This window comes from Excalfactoria chinensis, chromosome 1 (assembly GCF_039878825.1).
Source record: "Excalfactoria chinensis isolate bCotChi1 chromosome 1, bCotChi1.hap2, whole genome shotgun sequence".
In the NCBI taxonomy this organism is placed as follows: Eukaryota; Metazoa; Chordata; class Aves; order Galliformes; family Phasianidae; genus Excalfactoria; species Excalfactoria chinensis.
Genome location: NC_092825.1, coordinates 37,425,271 through 37,444,166, shown reverse-complemented (window position 1 = coordinate 37,444,166; position 18,896 = coordinate 37,425,271). Strand labels below are relative to the sequence as shown.

General features: G+C 36.8%; 1 protein-coding gene across 3 annotated transcripts in view; it reads left to right on the top strand.

The window, feature by feature from the left end:
* Positions 1-15,799, top strand: part of PAWR (pro-apoptotic WT1 regulator) — a 68,404-nt gene extending 52,605 nt beyond the window's left edge. For all 3 annotated transcript variants that reach the window (XM_072326430.1, XM_072326432.1, XM_072326429.1), the window contains exons 5-7: positions 5,265-5,412; positions 6,815-6,919; positions 11,075-15,799. In XM_072326430.1, coding sequence (XP_072182531.1) covers positions 5,265-5,412; positions 6,815-6,919; positions 11,075-11,161 — 340 coding nt within the window. In that variant the 3' untranslated portion in view covers positions 11,162-15,799. The remainder of the gene's footprint in view (positions 1-5,264; positions 5,413-6,814; positions 6,920-11,074) is intronic.
* Positions 15,800-18,896: the final 3,097 nt, after the last annotated feature.

Sequence of the window (18,896 nt, the reverse complement as noted above, 5' to 3'; positions counted from 1 at the left end):
ATTTTTGTTCACTTTACTGATTTCCATTTCCTGGCCCAGCTAGTCAAAGACAGCCTTTTCCCTCTCTCCCTTTTTCCTGTTTAACCATTAAGGTACTAGACTTCTCTTTGTCTCCATCTTCTGGCCTCTAATCTTGGCTTGCTGATATCATCTCAGACCTCCAGTATGTTCCTTTTCCCTTCCCTTGTAGCTGTTTTCAAGTCTACTGAAATACTCATCCTCCTAGATCTAAAAAGACAAGAGACGTATCAGCAGCAGAGAAGGAAGGGTGTGTGCTGGTCTGTTCTGTTGGAGTTCCTGATCTCATCGTTTGTTCTAGGGCTCAAGGAAGTGCACACATTTTACTACCTATTTAATCAGACATACTGAGTACTTTGCCTTGTATGGATGCAGTGATATGTGGTGAAACATTTATATGCTATTCCTGAGAAACCCATTTCACTGAGTGCCCCTTGATGGGAAGACGTGTTTACAAATGAAGTCTGCTGGCTGCTCTGTTATTCTACTTATGTTCTGGCTGATTTGGACAAACTGAGCCTGTCTCCTTATACAATGGACAAACTGAGCCTGTCTCCTTATACAATAAAGTAAATAAACGCTTGGGATGAGAATCTTAATCTGTAACTGTAGTCTGTCTACCGAGTTTGCTTTAAAATTTTCTACACTCCCTGGAAATTCGTATTTGGGTTCCTTTGTAGTTCTATGAGTTAACCACAGAATATATTTTCAGAATGAAGTGGTGATTCTGTTGTGATTTGGAATGGTACTGTAGGATGTATTCAAAAACATGACCAGTATCTTCAGGGTCGTGCTTATGTGAAGGCCACAGGACATGTTCCTAAACATATCTGGGAGTTCTGACCAGTCAGATGTGCTGATCATCAGCTGCGTGTGATTTAAATGACCGGGTGTCCTTCTCTGGCCCATATCTATTTCCTCATCTTTAGTTTTTCCCTAAGCTTTTCTTGACATGAAGTGTTTCATCTTGACCATTCCACCTGCTATTACTATAGCTGAGTATATCATGTGAAAAGGCCTTGTGTGTAGTTATTTTAAACCAGGAGGAACATTGCCATTAAGAAGCATGGTTTTCCGAGTCAGTTCTGATGACATCAGGTCAAGGGAGGTGACCCTGTCCCTCCTGTACTGCTGAGACCTCACCTGGAGCACTGCGTCCAGTTATGGAGTGCTCAGTACAGGATGAACATGGACCTGTTGGACCACAAAAACAATTCAAGGGATGGAGTCTTCTACTTTGTAAGTGGTGAGGCACTGACACAGGTTGCCCAGAGAGGTGGTGGATGCCCCATTCCTGGAGACATTCAAGGCCAGGCTGGACCATGCTCTGAGCAATCAGGTCTACCTGTACATGTCCCTGTTTGTTACAGGGGATTTAAAGCAGGATGTGTACCTGGACGTCGGATTTTTTTGAGAAATACAGAGGGCTTGATTTAATGGCTTATTTTAAAGACATAAATTAAAACTGAAACTTTGCAGAGTAGGGTTAGGAAGTAATTCATAGATTTTGTATGGTTCATGCAGATCAGGCTGGATCAGTTTACAGAAAGAGATTAAAATCTTTTAGTGGTTCAGGGGTGTGTTCCTCTTATAAGTTAGTTTATTAGTGGAAATGAGTACAATATGGTGTGGCTTTATGGCTATCAGGTAGATGTCAGAGGGCTTTTCTCTTTGCTTGGGGCTGCACTGCACACTGACATGGAATCCAGTAGGTGCAGACTCTGCCCACTGATGCCTACAGACTGTGTTGTGCTCTGGTTCAGCATTCCTGCAAGAGCAGGAAAATAATTTGAAGTGTAAGAGATCACACATGTAGGAATCTACATGGAGATGCAGTGAAGGAGATGTTAAAGTCCTGCTGAGATTCTCTTGTTCAGTGATTTTTGGTTGTTTTTTTTTTTTGATTACTAAAAAGCTGAAACTACACAGTAAACACAGTAACTCTATCAGTTTACTGCTGCATACTAAGCTTATCTCATTAATTGAGAAAGAATGCAGCTGCAACATGTTCTCCTAGCAGTGTGCCCAGACTTGCCTACTTGCCTGTACCTGGGAGCTTTATGGCCAGGCCCGGCCTGCTCTGGGTGCTCACTAAGCTGTCTCACCCAGCTTGCCACATGTGGTACAGAAACCAGCTCTTAAAAAGGCTGGGGAATGGGGGGATCACTTGAGGTGCTTTTCTTGGCTGTGATAGCCCTCTTTTTTTCCTCAGACTGATGTTATAAAGCGGCTGAAACACTTTGGGCTTGTTTCTACAGCTTAGGATGGTGTGAGTTGATTGTGCCAAAGTTCCTCCCTGCCCCTAGTGCCTCAGGCAGCCGCTGTAGGTCACGGTTAGGACTTTGCTGCTCTGTCATCTCTGGGCCAGGGCCAGGGAGGTGTCTGGGAGCATGAAGCAGTAGGGGCCAGGCCTGCTCTTCTCTGACTCAGCTCTGACAGGTGCTGACATGGCCCCATAGACCTGAGTAGCAGTAGTCCAAGGTAGCCCATTTAGAAACATTGTCTGCCTCTCATTCTTCCAAAGAAGCTGTTAGCATCTGGCTGGATTCCAAAGTGACACAATTAATCACAGATTTCCAAATTAAGTGCAGCTACAAGGTGCTGGAAATCAAAATAAATGTGTTATAGTTGAAATCAATCACATTTGGTTTTGACTAGGTGATACTAATTGGATGAAATTGCCATTTGGATGATGCTTAAGGAAAATATTCGAAGAACCAAGAGACAGTGAAAGGAACAAGACTTATTCCACCTTTCTGCAATAATGCTGTTAAAGCTGACCCTGTCTGAATAGCAGGTTGTATTTTCTTTTAAAGGAAATGAGTAGGCCGTCATTCTAAAACAGGGCTATTATTTCATAGAAGACCTGTCAGAAACTGTGGTGTGGGTTAACACCTGTCAAAAACTGTGGTGTGGGATAATTTCTTTGCTGTTTTGTTACAGCAAGCAAAATAACAAACTTCATTTCCATTACTTCCCTTGTATTAGGTTAAGCAAGGAAATAAGCAAAGAAATTTTTGATTCGGGGAAAATACAGAACATGTCTTAATTTGTAGTATTAATGAAGCCTTTCCTATCTAGTTATTCTTTCTTTTAGCTTTCCTTTAGGAGCACCTTCCAAGAGCACTCAGTGGAGGTGGATTGAGATATTCCACTGTTGTCAAAAGGGGTCATTCTGAGTGATGAAAAATGGAGTCTTTTTTCACGTGGTCTGTTCTTCTGACATTGACAGCATGAAACAACACATCTTTTAAATGGCTAAATAATCTAGAATTTATAGAGTTAAGCTAAAATATTTCTCTTATGTTGTGTTGCAACATGCGTATCCGGTCCTAGAAATGCTTTAAAAAAAATCTTCTAGATGGAGAATAAACAGTTCTAAATATGGTAATAACATTAAGCTACGAAATTCCTTACAATTGTGTCAGTGTGCCTTGGAAACTTCACACGTACTGGAGCAGAGCAGTATTTGTATCCACGAGAAGACATTCTTTTGCCAGATATGCCTGCTTTTGATTTGCACTGAATCCATCTAGATTTGCACATTGTCAGCAGGGGTTTTCTAGAATTATGAAATGCTAAACTGTTAAACAAAAATATTAATCATCTAATTCCTATGTTTAAAGGGAGATGTTGTAAGGATATTTGAGGTGCTTTTATTTCTGTGAACTAGAAATGCTAATCAGTTAAGATTCCATTGCAGTGCTTTTAAGAAGCAGATACATGATCTGAAGCAGAAATCACCTTTTAGCCTGTCTATCACTTCAAATGATAAGTATGCTATAAAATACATGCATTTTTAATCAGAGGAACTTTACTCCAAATATTTTGTGCTTTTTTTTTTTTTCCCTGTGGTGTTTGTAACCTGCTGTACTTGGTCTGGATGGAATGCAGCTGACTTTCTTCATAGCAGTCAGTATGCCACTGTGCTTCTCCTGAATGAAGATTGAGAAAGTTGGGCTTGTTCAGAAAAAAATGCTCTGGGGAGGCCCTATTGCAATATTTTGATATATAAAGAGAGAATACTAGACAGAATAAAGGGCAACCATCTTAAACTGAAAGAGGATAGATTTAGGTTGGATATAAAGAAGGGATTTTCTGCTCTGAAGGTAGTAAGGTACTGGCAAGGGCTACCCAAAGAAGTTGTGTGTGCTCCATGCCTACAGGTCTTCAAGGCCAGCCTGGGTGGGACTTTGGGTAACCCGATCCTGGTGAAAGATGTCTCTTCCACCAGATGTTCTTTGTTCCCTTTCAATCCAAAACAGTAATTGCACAGTATCAAGAGCTTTTCTCCTGTACCTTCACATCTACCACAGCGGGCGTGAAAGAGAGAGTGGACATGGATGGGACATTCTTATCATACAGAGTCTTGCTCAGTGATAAAATTGGAGTAGTGGAAAAAGAATTGCTGGGGGTTTCTGTTGTCCTCCAAAGCAGGCTTGGCACTTGTCTGGATGTGATGAGTGACTGCCTTTGCATTGCTTGTTTTTTATTGCCCCTCCATCTTGACTTCATTTACTAAACTACATCTTGCCCCATTTTGTCCTCATCTTGCTGTGGGAGCAGTGACTGAGTAACTGGGTGCTTAGCTGCTGGCTGGGTCCCCCCATCACACCTGGCTTTGCTTGAGTTCTGTTGAGCAATTTTGTTTGTTTGCTTTCAAAGGGTTAATGAAAAAATTCAAAATTGCCAGTAAAAAAAACAAAGAAGCGAGTCAATACCCTCTCCTGGATTCTTAAAGGGTACTAAACAGCTATTTGCTGTACAGATGCTTTGCTTTAAGGATTCAGGCTATATGCATCATGAATTTTTAACTGAAATGAAATAATTTTGAGGCAAACAAGTTCCATTTCACAGGAATACAGTTTTAGAAAAGATCAAAAAGTTCTCTTCAGTAAATTGGTATTTGCTGCTGAAGTTACCTTGCTCAGAGAAGAAGATACTGCATAGTGATCAAATCAGACAGACTACTGTAAAATGTTAATCTAAGAGAACTGGGAATTACAGCATTTTATGATAAGGAGATACACCCTAGTTTCTTAATACAGATTGTATCTTGAGACAATCTTCTGCGTGATTCCCCAAGGCAATGAAGTTAGTGAGTTCTCAGCAACACAAAGCTGTGAAATGTGCTCTGCAATTTATTGTACTGACCTCTTAAGTGCTCTGGAAAGCGCTTGATTGCTCTACCTTTTCTATTTTGTTAAATCTGTAAATAAGTGTCTGCTTTGCTCTATGCCTTTTAGCACAGGTAATGCTCCAGAAGATGATGCTGTAAACAGATATTCCCGAACGGAGAGGACAACTTACAGCAGATACAGCAGGGATGCAAACTCTTCAGGGAGTTCTGTACCAAGTAATGCTTTGGAAAAGAGGATTGAGGAACTTGAAAGGGTGAGTACCAAGTAACGTCTGCATGGTATACATCTGAAATAAAGTACCTTTGAAACCCTGTGGGGAAATCAGAAGTGAGTTAATATAAAAATGATGATTGATGCTTGAAGTGCAGCTGCTTGTGCCTACAAATATATGTAAAGAATCAAGCAGACAGAAAGAATGTGAGCTTTCTAATCATCATAAATGTTTAGTTCTCATTTGGTGTGGATGTGCAGAATAGCTGAGGTAAAATTAATACAGTCAGAGAGCTGGCTGTGCTGTGTGAATTTGTCATGGGTACCCCATGATGAACACACATAGGGTAAAGAACCCGGGGGGAGATGGGGCTCACTGGCTGTTCAGAAAATAAGCAATGTTCCATCTGATTTACTTGTTTTGGATGTGTTGAAGAGTTATAAAATTTAATTATTACCTCGTTGTTCATTGAATTCTTAGGTACCTAAAATATATATTTCAAACAAAGTTTTCTTTATTCCAGCCATTTTTAGTACAGACATTTTCGAAAAAGCATAACAATGTTAAAGCTGTGTTTTTCACTTAAAACTTTTTTTGGCTGAGTAGGTCATCTGTGTACCTTATTATGAGCTTCTGTTTCTTCTTCTGTAGTGGACTTTTATGGGTAACTAGCCAAAGATTTTTGAGTATCTGTGGAAAAAGTTATTATGGCCTGCCCTGCAGAAGTTAGGACTGAGTAAATGCAACTTGAATAAGCTTTTAGGTTTTTTTTAAATGATGAAAATGTAAAACTTGCTGCTTTGTTGGTTTTTTTTGTTTGTTTGTTTGTTTGTTTGTTTTAAAGAATTAAGGAAGCCAGATTTGGGTGAAATATGCTATAATCTTCCAAATTCAAATCCTTTGTCTTCTAAGATAATTCAATTACAAATAAGAGAAAATAGAGGAAGATTTAAGGATAGCTTTTCAGAGTCCCAATCTCTGATTTGGTGAATTTCTAAAGGCCATTTTCATTTCTCTTTTCTTGAAGCCCACATAATCTCATGAGATCTTCATTCCCACATTAATTGGTGTCAAACAAAAATGAAAGGAAAAAAATATATATAAAATGTGGAAACTGAGACTTTACATTAACGTGTTTGTCTCTTAGACTCCCATCCAATTTTGGACTGATGTGTAAGTGAGATATTAATTAAGCATCTCTGGAATAGGAGATATCACACAGGTTTGATGTGAGTAAAATATTTTCTTAGACGTGATTCAATAGCTCCTTGCAACTTAAAAGCTTGAAGGCTTTTGGGTTTGACTTGCTGTAAAAGCAGAATTGCAGGTATACATGTGGTTTATGTATGTGTGTGTGTAGTGAGGGTGTGGTATTTGAATGGCAATAACATAAAACTCTTGTCTTTGAAACAATTACATTTGACACCAGCATATTCTATTTTAGGAACTTGCGAAGGAGAGACAAGAAAATGTAAGATTAATGAAGATGACACAGGACAAAGAGGAAGTAATTGGAAAACTGAAGGAAGAAATTGATTTATTGAACAGAGTAAGCACATGCTCTCTTACGTGGCACTTTATAAAGAGGGGATAAAATCCTCTGCATTCTCAGTGCTTTTCTTCAGAATCTCATTACCACTTGGCAGGGTCACAAGAGAATTAAGTGTTTTTAGGTTTTTCCATTTGTTTTTGAAGCTGTGTAACTTTTCAAGAGTCATGTTAGTAAGTTATATTTTCCCAGGTGGCTTCTGTTTGTCATCATTAACTTCTGGAACTTTTTAACTGCTGAGATATTTTCTTATTGCTGTTTTGTTGTTGTTGTTTGTTTGTTGTACAGTAAGATTACAAAAGCATGTGTTCTTTAAACAAAATGGCCCTGGTGAATCCAGCAGTAAAGGGAGGCAATAACTTCATGGGCATTTTGGTAGACTCTGATTTTGTGGCATTTGCTTATAATGGTGGAGATCAACATACACAAAAGATAGCGAACTAATCTACAGGACTAACACAGCTGTCTGTTACTTCTTTTTATAAAGAAAGATGGAACGTATACGATTATTGAAATATTGTCTGTTTTGGGAGGTTTGTGATTTAATTGAGGAATTGGTCTTCGTGCCATTTTTACGTCTTACAAGGAATCTCTCACATCTAAGCTGACCACTTCAGTATTAGTCAAGGAGTCTGTTCACTCCAATGTAATGGGTGGCAGTGCTACTTCATAATGCTGGTCGTGTCTGATCTGTCTCAGAGATCAGAAAGCAGAAAACACAGAAGTACCCAAATCACTGCAAGCCTGTGGTTTAAGACCTGTTCTGACAAGTTTCTAAGGCCTGCTGTTCCAGAAGCAATGATATTTTCTTTTCCTACTGTATTCAAAGGATGATGTCACGATGTCCTAAATTAAATCTATAAAGCGTCTGATTAGAAACCACCTTTGAACACTCATAGTAAAGTCAAATAGGCCTCATGTACTGCCTGCATTTAAGTATGATGGCAATTTATGTTTGTTGTGTGAAAAAAAAAAGAAAACATAGTAATTCCAAAAACCTCTTTGGTACAGAACAACTAAAACTGCAATGTTCAATAAGAGGTGTATACATGGAACTCCCTAGATAGACTCCATTAAATACAGGAGATAATATGTATGTATATTTTTCTCTGCCAAGGCTGCGTTTATCATAGCTATAACATGATGTATTGGCTTTATTGCAGTACAGTTATTAATGTTTGAATCCCACAGGTTTTTCTTAACATTGAAATAGCTGCCTTTTGACTTTCTAACCATCTTACTAATTTGTTTTACAAAAATTGAAGCCGGCATGTGTCAAGTGATACTTCCATTAAAGCAGATACAATTTGACTTCCTTTTTTAATAGCTTTTGGGTTTTTGAATGCTCTTCTATTAGCAATCCATGTGAATTTAGAAAAGGGAAAGCTTTAGAATAGTAAAAAAACAAAAAAGTTAAGAGAAGTATTACATCATTCCCATGATGGAAGGGCATGAAAGTTAATGTGGCAGTCATATTTGCCTAAGGCTTATGTATGCAACTGCGATCATGAGAGTGAGCACTTAAACACCCATCTGTTCTTCATAGAACGTGGCTCTGTAGACCTGGCATCAGGATTACATGCTTTACGTGGAGGATAAGAGAAGGCCTGATGACTTAGTGAGCTTATGCAGTGATCTTTTTAAAAGGTTTTGCTTGTAGAGAACCTAAATGGAGGTCTTGAAATTTGACCATCTATACATTTGTGGTATTGCTCCATCTTTCCTGTTAATCAGAAAATTATGTTATTGCATGTTAGATTGCAGTGACATGGAAAAAATTTCAAGTCAGATAGCCTAAATGCCATTTTATTGCCTGGCTTCCTGACTTCTCAACCCTCACGTTTAGAGAAATTCTCTTTCTAGAAGTTTTGGTCAGCTTATGACCACAGATGCCTTCATTGGCAGAGACCTTGTGTTACACTGAAAAAGCTATTTTACAAGAGTCCCAAAAGCTTGTTGGCAGACTTTTTTTTTTCTCCTTTTCAGTAAATACATTTATTTAATGTGAAAATGTGATTTTACTGAGAACAGTCAGTACAAAGATGCTTAAAGAATGTTAGCAGCATTTATACTGAGAACCAGAGAAGTCTTTCTGCCTTAAATAACATCTTTTCATTCCAGTAGATTAACTACTAAAGTATGCCTGCCACCTTTCCATAAGAAAGGAGTAATTGCTTCATAAGCACCTCAGGATACTTAATTTAAATATTTGTACGCTACGTTCAGCTATCAATTAGAACACACTCAATCATTTCTGGTCTTACTGTCACTAGAGTTAAAAACGTGGATTTGGATATAGTCTGTCAGTGAGAATTCACAATCCAGTTAGTGTCAATGCTGTGCAGTTACTGGTACCTCCTATAGTCCAGGCTTTCCTACTATTACATCTTATTTACTAATAAATGTAAATTAGCATTGCAGTTATTAATTTTGAATAAGAAGCCTTAAATTGCAAAGCAGCATAAACCACTTTCTTCTCTCAGACAATTAAACTTGATTTAGTTATTTTTCTTGGGTCACATTCAAGAACTTCTTCGGAATATTATTTTATCATCATAAAATTTCAAAAACTATTTATATTCTATTTTGAGCAAATAACAGATATTTTTCTATGGAAGGCTGTTAGGTAAGCTTTAATTGAGCTACCTCATGGCTCTGTTAAAAGCGTGATCAAGTACAGTATTACATTCACCAAACTAAAAAATACAGTCATATTGATAATAGTATTTTCCCTTCCACCTTATTATTTGTCTGCACAAGAGATAAAACAAATTGTGTTTTCTAAAATTACATAGTAAACTGTATTTAGGGTAGCTGTTCATCAGAACTTTTGCACATGTAGATGTTTAACACTTGCACGTGTTACAGCAGACAGCTTCTTTTCCAGGAAGTCATTCCTGTGTGACACAACATTACCTCTGTTGATACAAAAAGGAATCTCTGCTAGTGATTTTCAGTTCCACACTACAAAAACAAAAGATTAATTGCAAAGGCACTGGATTTGGGCTTGGCAAATTGAAGAGGCTTTTAAAAATCACAGAACTGATTAGCGCAGAGTCTCTAGAATGTACTTCTGGAGTGATCCCACAGAAAAATAGATAAGAAAATAGGTTCCTTATGTTAAACAGCACTTAACATCTAAAAGGAATAAGAGAAAAACATCTTTTCTCTATTATTGTTTTATTTTTAATCTAGCCTGACAACACCAGGGATTTGCAGAGAGATCAAAGGACATCTAATGGCTGGTCACAGTCCTGGTTCTTCCCCCTTCTGCCGGCCTTTCATTTTTCTTCTCAAAGTGCTGTCCCTGATGATGGCCTCTTTTTTTGTTGTTCTTATTCTGTTTGTTGCTTACTATTTATGCAGTACAGTTATTTTTACTGAACTAATGCTTACAGCAACAGCCAACCTCATCGTTTTCTCACTATAAAGACCTGGGAGAATTTGGTAGGAAATCAAGCACCGAGATGGGAAGCTAGTTAAATACAGTAGGTGGTGGAAGAGGGATGGACACTTGTGGTAGGAGCAGTCTGTTTTAAGGACACATTTTTAATGTTCATCCTTTTTTTTTTTTTTTTTTTTTTTCAGTAGGAATTTAGGTACAAGTTGTAATATACCTTTATATATATATATAAGTATATATATATACTATATATATATATATATATATTTTTTTTTTTTTTTTCCCCCACAGAAAATGACAAAAATAGTCAGGTGGTTCTTTTCCTGATGTAAAAAACACAGCAAGGATGCTTAATTTAAAATATACAAACTGACTTTACTGCAGTAATAACCAGCGATGTGTATGTATGCATGTGGGATATACGAGCACAGCCTAGGGAGCAGGGGTTACAGCTAACGTATAAACTCCTTGTCAAGTAATCACACCCATTTTGTTTTGATTTCCTGTGTCATTAATTCATGCTGTAGCTTCAGTTTTGCTCATACGTTCCCATTTCAAGGTACTTGTTGTATATGTGAATGCAACTCTAATGTTTTTTAATTACCGTAACTCTTGGAGTTTAACAGATTGAATTAGAATGACACTAATTCATCCCAACCCCAACTTCTTGACTTTAAAGATAAGGTGTTAAATTCCCACTGATGCTAACTGTATTTATGTCCACAGAAATGTTTCTCATTCTTCTTTCACAGGACCTAGATGATATAGAAGATGAAAATGAACAATTGAAGCAAGAAAATAAAACCCTCTTAAAAGTTGTTGGACAGCTGACAAGGTAGAAGATTCAAGCCTCAATGAGGAAAGATTTAAAAACTACTGATTGAACGTTAAGGTCAATATAGTAATACTTCCTGTGTTGCAGTATGTTATAATAACTGTCTTTATATTTATTATTAGGAAACCAGATGAATGTTTATTTTCGTAGTACTTTCTTCTTGCAATGAATGGCATCAAAACCGGGGTTATATCTTTCACTTTCATTTCACAGAAGAATGATTAAAATTTTTGTCATATCACAAAATCCTAAATGCAAAAATTTGGGGGTTTTCTGTCTTCAGATGACATCGGTTTATACTGGGTTAATTTAAAGCTCATAGCACCAAGATCACTTTCAGTCCAGATGGGTGTATATTTTTGAAACGAATGAAAGCAATACAAAGAAGCTTTGTTTACACAGATTCAAAATATATTTTTTGTGAAATATTTCCTTTTTTTTGTTTCAACAACTGTAAAGTGGATGCCTTATTACTGATGTGTAACATTTTGCAGATCGATTACTTGCTCTAAAAGCTCTTGTAATCTTGAGGGTTTTTTTTTACTGTATCTGAAAGACTGATGATAATACAGTGGTAGCGATATTTTTCTGTATAGCAGTATTTTGTCAGGAGGGGGAGTTTTTATTAATAAAATAAATCACCTGTGGTATCAGCATTAATGAGTTCTTAGAATCACATTGAAGTTGTGCACTGCAGTTTATTTTAAAGCTTTTTGCTTTAGCAATGGAATGCAGTTTTGCTATCAAACAGTAAATTTGTGTGCTGTGAGAATACAAGCAAAGCCTGGAGCTTTCATTTTCGCAAAGGCACTTTTGCAATGCATTTCTATTCAAAAGCTGTTGTTTTAAGATTTGTAGTGATCATTACCAATGTGAGGTTTTACTATTTCCATTTCGAAGCTGGGTCAGATTTTTTGTATGTACGTAATAAAGTAGAAAGGAATACAGGTGGTTCAGGCCCTTCTGAAACATCAAATAGTTTTATAAAAAAAGCCTTTTATACTTGATTTTAGACTAACAGAGTGTTTAAGAAGTGCCTGTTTTAAATGTTACAATCCACTTACGATTGCATACTGATTCTTCTATAATCTGACAGTACATTTTCATTTTATATAAAACACTGATTTAATTAGCAGTTTACTTCTTAAAATTCTTTTTAAGCTGAAATTTGATGTACTTTATTTTATTTTAGTACAACATCTATTTCATTCTTCATCAGAATTAATATTTCATTTGAATCTGAAGACCTGAAAGAAAAGCATTTCAAAGAGCCAAGGCTTTTTCTTGCCAATTTTGGTGTGTGCAGATAGCTTTTGTTTCGTTAAAACTTAAAGGCAACTTTAATGCATATCAGATTTGCCAATTGTTTCCATGCAATAAATAGCTGTAAGAGATTCTTGAACTTCAAATTCAGGAATTACTGTTATGCCTTGGATTGTTTTGACTGCGGGATTTTACATTTATGTAATCTAATGAGGAAGAACTTTTCAGAACCTTAAAGGATTTTTCAAGAAGTATTTTTGAAGATCTTCCAGGTTACCTTCAAGTTTATTCTTCGTAAAGGAAGAGATGTCCCATGGGACATAATTTAAAACATTATCTCAAGTTTTTGAATGGAATGGAGGGGGGAGGTGTATTGGCCCTCTGAACTGTGATATTCAGCAGTGAATATTTGTCTTAATATTAGCAAAGGAGTAAGAAGTCCCTTCATTTATCACTTCCGTAAACTTAATTGAAAGTCATATAACCATTTGAGTTTTATGTCTTCTGAATAAATACAGAACTTTCTCCGGAAGAACATTTGATTTCCTTCTGCACGTGCTGAATAGGAAATACACATACAGGTCTAAGCTATGGGATGTCAAACTTATTGAAAAATCTTTGAGGTCAGAAAGATAGATGGTATTCTGAGGTTGTAAATCAGGTATTTCATAAACTTCACATACATTTTAAACCAAAGAACAATGATAACAAAGAATACAAACAAGAATTGTCATCATATTTACCTCTTTTTGGTTTGCATGTGTATTGAATGAAACTTAGCAGCAGAAACCCCAAAATTAGTATTTCTTTTTTAACCTGGACATGCTGATGATGTTTTTTGGCCGAAGACTTATGATACCATACCTTGAAGGTGCAAGGGAAGTGTCCAGATATTTGAAAACAGTAGTCCTTCAGGCAGGAAGTGGGAACAGTGGAACTGCTGGGAACTCACACCTAAAGTTACTTCAGGACATTGTTGTTCGATTTGTATACAGATGTTCTGCATACAAACATAAAATGCTTCGTAGTAGTAAGAATACACACAAACTGTATCTTTAATCATAACATTTATGCTGATCTTTGTGAAGAGTTGATGGCTTCTTGAAAGGCCTGTGTCAACAATAATTTCTTACTGCTTGTGTTATCAGTCTCTTGGGAGAAGTTTAGTAGACTCTAGAATAATGGTGTTTTACTTAGAATGTTATTAACCACCTAGTCATTGCTTGCCATTATAGTTTTATTTTGGTAGGGTGTCTGTTATCAAGCTCCACCACAGAATAAGTTTTTATCCTAGGTGATTGAAATATGTTAACTTAGCTACTTTGCCATCAATTCAGTAATGAGTGTCCCCACGCTCTCCAAACCAGCACCTCAGCTGTTCTCAGCAGATACGCTGCTGCAAGCGGGAACCCATCTCACGTGGGAAGTCTGTATGATTCCTGGATCATACCTAGGCTAAATTAACATACCTAGTGTCAATTAGGGCTTTTGTTTTTGTTTTTGGAAGGGGCATTACTATGCAATATTTACCGGATGGATGACTTTCTTGGATATTTCTGAACTTTCCTGTCCTTTGATTTGTACTAGACTTGCTTAGGTCTAGCATCTGTATTTCTAGGTACTTGAATCATCTAAGAGATCCCTGTTGACTAAAACAAAGGACAGAAAATGCTTTAATAACAAACAGCACACAACACCTGTTTAAAAAAAATGCGAGATTGTACTCTTTTTATGGTCATGTACTGTTATATAGAAGACAGACACTGTGAGAGCTGAAGGTTAAAATTCTGCAAAAAGATACTTTTATTGTTGATTAAACACTCCAATCTTTGTGGGATTTGTTCTTATAAAAGAAGATTAAGTATATATAAATGTTGATTTTTACAAGGAAATTCAACATTGTGCATTTTTTTTTCATTTTAAAATAATTAAGTGGCCATGTTTAAGTTTAATGTTACTTGCTATAAATGTTAACCAAAAGAGTACAATATTTGCAAATGAGTGGGTTTTTTTCTGTCTTAAAAGCAAAAATTTTGTGCTAATTACCCGATTCAGAGTTTAATGTATTTCTCTTGGCTCTCAATTTGAGAGAGTGAAAATTAAGAGGGTTTTGAGAAGCCAATGAGGGAATTCCAAGGTACGGAGCAGAACCAAACGATTTGGTGTTTTATTATTCAGCTGTACTGAGAATTAGCTGAGGAAGGACCTGTGATTGGCATAAGTGCTACAAAGAGAGACAGGGATTTGAGTACATTGGAAAATGAGGGATTAATCTGCATCAGAGTTTTTTTTCCTCTGTGTTGGGTAACGTTACAACTTGGAAACTTGCTACTGTAAGACCAGAAGGAATACTGGAGGTCAGATTACTTTTTAACCCTTTGCTAGGAGGACAGAGTTACTCTGACTCCAGGTATTTCCTGTCTTTAAGATTTTTGTGTCAATTTCCAGCTTGAATTCAAACAAATCAGTATTAGTAGCCAAGAGAAAGGGTAATTATTGGCAAAACAAACAGACTATACACACATATGACTGGTCAGTATTTCTTGAATTTAAACCCTTTATGAAGATGTCAGTTCAATTTGTCCATTTTCGTCAGTATTAATCATCGTAAACATCTGTCAGTTGTAGTAACAGCCATTTTAGTTAAACAGCCATTGCAAGCCATGACTTTCGTGTACACAGTGAAATAAATTTGTGCTACTACCTTAGTTCTTAGACAAAGGAGCTAAGACTGTATTTAAAACACTGTCTGTTAAGACAAGCAAGAAAATGAGTTCTGCATCTTGTAAATGTAGAACATCTACACAATGTAATGTGGATCCTCTGTTCCAAGTCAATCATTCCAGTTTCAGTACCTCCATATGGAGCATTTCTACTTGTGTTATTAAGCATTTCTGTGTCATATGTCCAGGATATAAAGGACTTTGATATGCGTTTTCTATACCATTCCTGATCTTCCAAGCATGGTGACTTACTGTATAATTCTCCACCTACTGTTTTTCCTTGTACTGCAGCACGTGTACATTACACTGTTAATTTAATCCTTTTGTTTTTCTTTCTGGACTTGTGGTGTAACTGTTCTTGTTCGAGGTTTTGGCTTAGTTGTAATTTTCCTGTTCTGAAAAAATGGTGATGTTGACTTTTCCTCTGAAAATAATCTCATAATGCAGAGTCATTTTTATAAATATCCTTTTTATGCATTTAAGACGTTGAAGCACCATTAAATAACTGAACACCCATTTTAGTTTTGAATACTGACTAGTTGTAATATCTGTGGTATCAGATGAAATTTGATGTTGAGATTTACTATTGCAGGTAAAAGATACGCATTTAATCTAACAATAAAGACTGTGTGCCTTTGTCCAAATAAAAGAAAATTCTTTTTAATCCTGGCTGACTATTTGTTGTGTTTACAGGAGAATTAATGGTATCTGACTGCTATTCTAACTGAATTTGTCATCAGTGTTAGGAAGCACCCGAAGTGAGAATTTTTTCTAACATTCAGATGAAATTATTCGAGTGTGCTTGTCTACATACATGAGAGAAATCTGCTTTTACTGTGCTAACTTCCTGCTCTCACTCTGCCCTCAGGAATGCCCTGAGTGCATCCTGTAATCAATTAGAGGGACCTGGCTGTTTCCCATGCTTCAGAAGTTAAGTTTGGTTTATCCCAGGAAAATTTTATGATGCTACTCCTGTAGAAACAAACTGAATCAATTTCACAGTAGATTTATTTTCTCATTGAATACATGTTCACTTCTTCACAGGCAGAATCATTAAAGACAACCTCCTTCTTATTCCTTGCTGTAGGTAATACGTGAATAGTACTATGGATCATCAGTGAGCACTGAGTAGATTTAAAAAACAGTATATATATGGTATATATTACAGCTTATTCTTAAAGTTTATAATGTTGCCTGACCAAAAACAAACAAACAAACAAACAAAAAACCCAACCTAAAACTAGAAGCATGAACATTGCAAGGAACCATGCATCCAACACTGTGATTACTTTCTGAATAAGCCCTAATGAGCATTTGCACAGTTAGTTTCAGAATATGTTGAACCAGTTTTAAAATTGGGTTCAAGATCATTGCTCCCATGATCTGCATTCTTTGTGAAGGCCTACTAGTTTGTCTTTAAAATACGGAAGTGTGTCCTTCCTCAGTTTTCGTCCTGGGTGTTTCAGGTTCTTCAGTCTGGTTGGGAAATGGTACACCCAAGTACAAAAGTTTGCATTCTTTTCTTCAGTTGCTGGATGCATCATACAGTGTCTGCCTTCGTACCACTTGGTATGCTTTTCTTTGGACGTTCTGATCTATTTCTTACAGCCTATCTCTTCATTTTCCTTCTGCCATTTTGGTATCTTGTTTTTTCCTTTTTCTGCTGGAAACCTGAAGAGGTATTTATTAAATTTAACAAAGTCCATGAATTGTCCACAGATATATATATATATATTTTTTTTCTAGGCAGAACCCAAACATTTGTATAACAACGTTTCCTCACTTGATGAATAATCCTGCTTTGGAACCTGCTGCTGCAGGAAGTTGTTTTGGGATGCTGTAGTAGAGATACTAAGCAGGTGCTTGAAGCAGAGATTGAGCATCTGGTGGGAAGGCAGGGCCAACCTAGGGGAGCTCAGGTGCATGCAGTGCACCTCAGTGACTAGAAGGGGTGGAGCCAGGATCCATCCCTCCCCAGACCTCATTTAAGGGTTGGCAGTGGAGACAAAGGTATCTCTCTGGAATTTTCTATGTGCCTGAGGTCTTTCAAAGGTAAGCAGCTCTTTTCCTTTATTGCTGTGTCCATGACTGCTGCACTGGGGCCTGCTGCAGTCAAAGATGTTGTCACCCCACTACTGTTGCTGTACTTTGTTTTGTGTTATAGCATTTCAGCTCACTGAGGATTGAGTATCTGTATAGATATGAGAAGATTCATTATTCTAACTATTCTGTAAGAAGCTCTATTAAAACAGAAATCTTGGAGGAGTATCACATGTAAGAATGATGAATGATGATAGCATATAGGCAGGAGAGAGACATTCTGATGTAAACCTAGTAGTTTCAAACACTGGTAGTTCATATGAAGGTCTGGTGTTTCTTTTACCTACACTAACATGTTTAAAACAAGCAGCTTCACTCTTAACAGCTGGCAGCCTTTCAAGTATGGAAAATGATGCTCTAATTTTACTTAGCAGTACACGAGCAGAAAGGTGTCCATAGTCTCTTGCTAATATCTCAGTTGGGTTTTCTGCTTAAGCATAAGTGACTGAGAACTTCTAGATCACTGAGGACTTTTGAAATAATTCCTAGCAGATCAACTGTTAGGAAATAGATTGAGTTTTAGGCCACATGAAAGGACAGCACTTCATTTTCTTAGGCAGTGTCAAGTGTCCTAGGCCCGTTATTTAAGCAAAAGTTGTTACCTTCAGAGAAGACTTAAATCTTCTCAAAGATTCTTAAAAACACAATTAAATAGAACTCATTTTACAGTCTGATCAGGATATTTGCTTTGACGAAGCTGAAAGCTCCAGTCCTTCTTTTAATGAGAACTAGAAGTTTAACTGGAAATATTTTAGGAGCAGAACTGAGATTTAAGCACTTTAATATCATGGAAAGTCTGTAAGTCTTTGTTTCCTTCATCAAAGAAATCTTGCTGAAGACAGAGACCAGCAGTGTTTCCGAGGGATTACCTTGGTAAGAATGGATGTCTTCTGTGGAAAACAGTTTCTTCTGCACACTAGAGACCTGCAAGTACCGTGATGTATTAGTAGTAACAACAAAGTTCTAGAAATGAATGACTTCCTTTTTTAACTACTTTGGGTCCAATTATGCAAAACGTAGTTAGTAGCTCGCAGTAGAACTGTAGTTGGTGTTGTTAGTGAAGAAGGAAAAATGAGATTGTCTTGCTTTTTAAATTATTTTTTCAGTTCGGGAGTATTTTTTACCTTAATTGTTGAGTAATTAAACAGTAAACATGGGTAATAATTGTGTAGGTCCTTGAAGTAGGAGTTGCTGTCTTAGGAGACTTTAACATCTTTGACCTTTGGGTATTTGTTACATTATAAAGCTTGATTACAGACAGTAAGTAAGAAAATCTATAACTAGGTTACAAACATGGGCATCAATTTGTTATGAGATCTGGAATTCCTTCAAAAGGGAGGTAATGAAAATGCACACATTAGGGCTAATTCTCTGCCTTTTTTTCTTGCAAACAGAAGATGGCCATGTTTTGTAATTAATTTATTCATTGTTGACTTCATGTTATGACTAAGAAACATCTGAGCTTTGTGAAACAGCAAGAGGACACACTTCGAACGTAGTGACAGCACAAATGAAAACTCTTCTTTGTACCAGCATATCTTCTAAAAACCCAAAGCATAATTATAAAGAAAAATTGTGTTTCTTCTCATGCATGAGGTTGTATATCAGAAAAGTGCAGCCTTATAATTGGCATCTTGGCACAAGCTCCGTAAG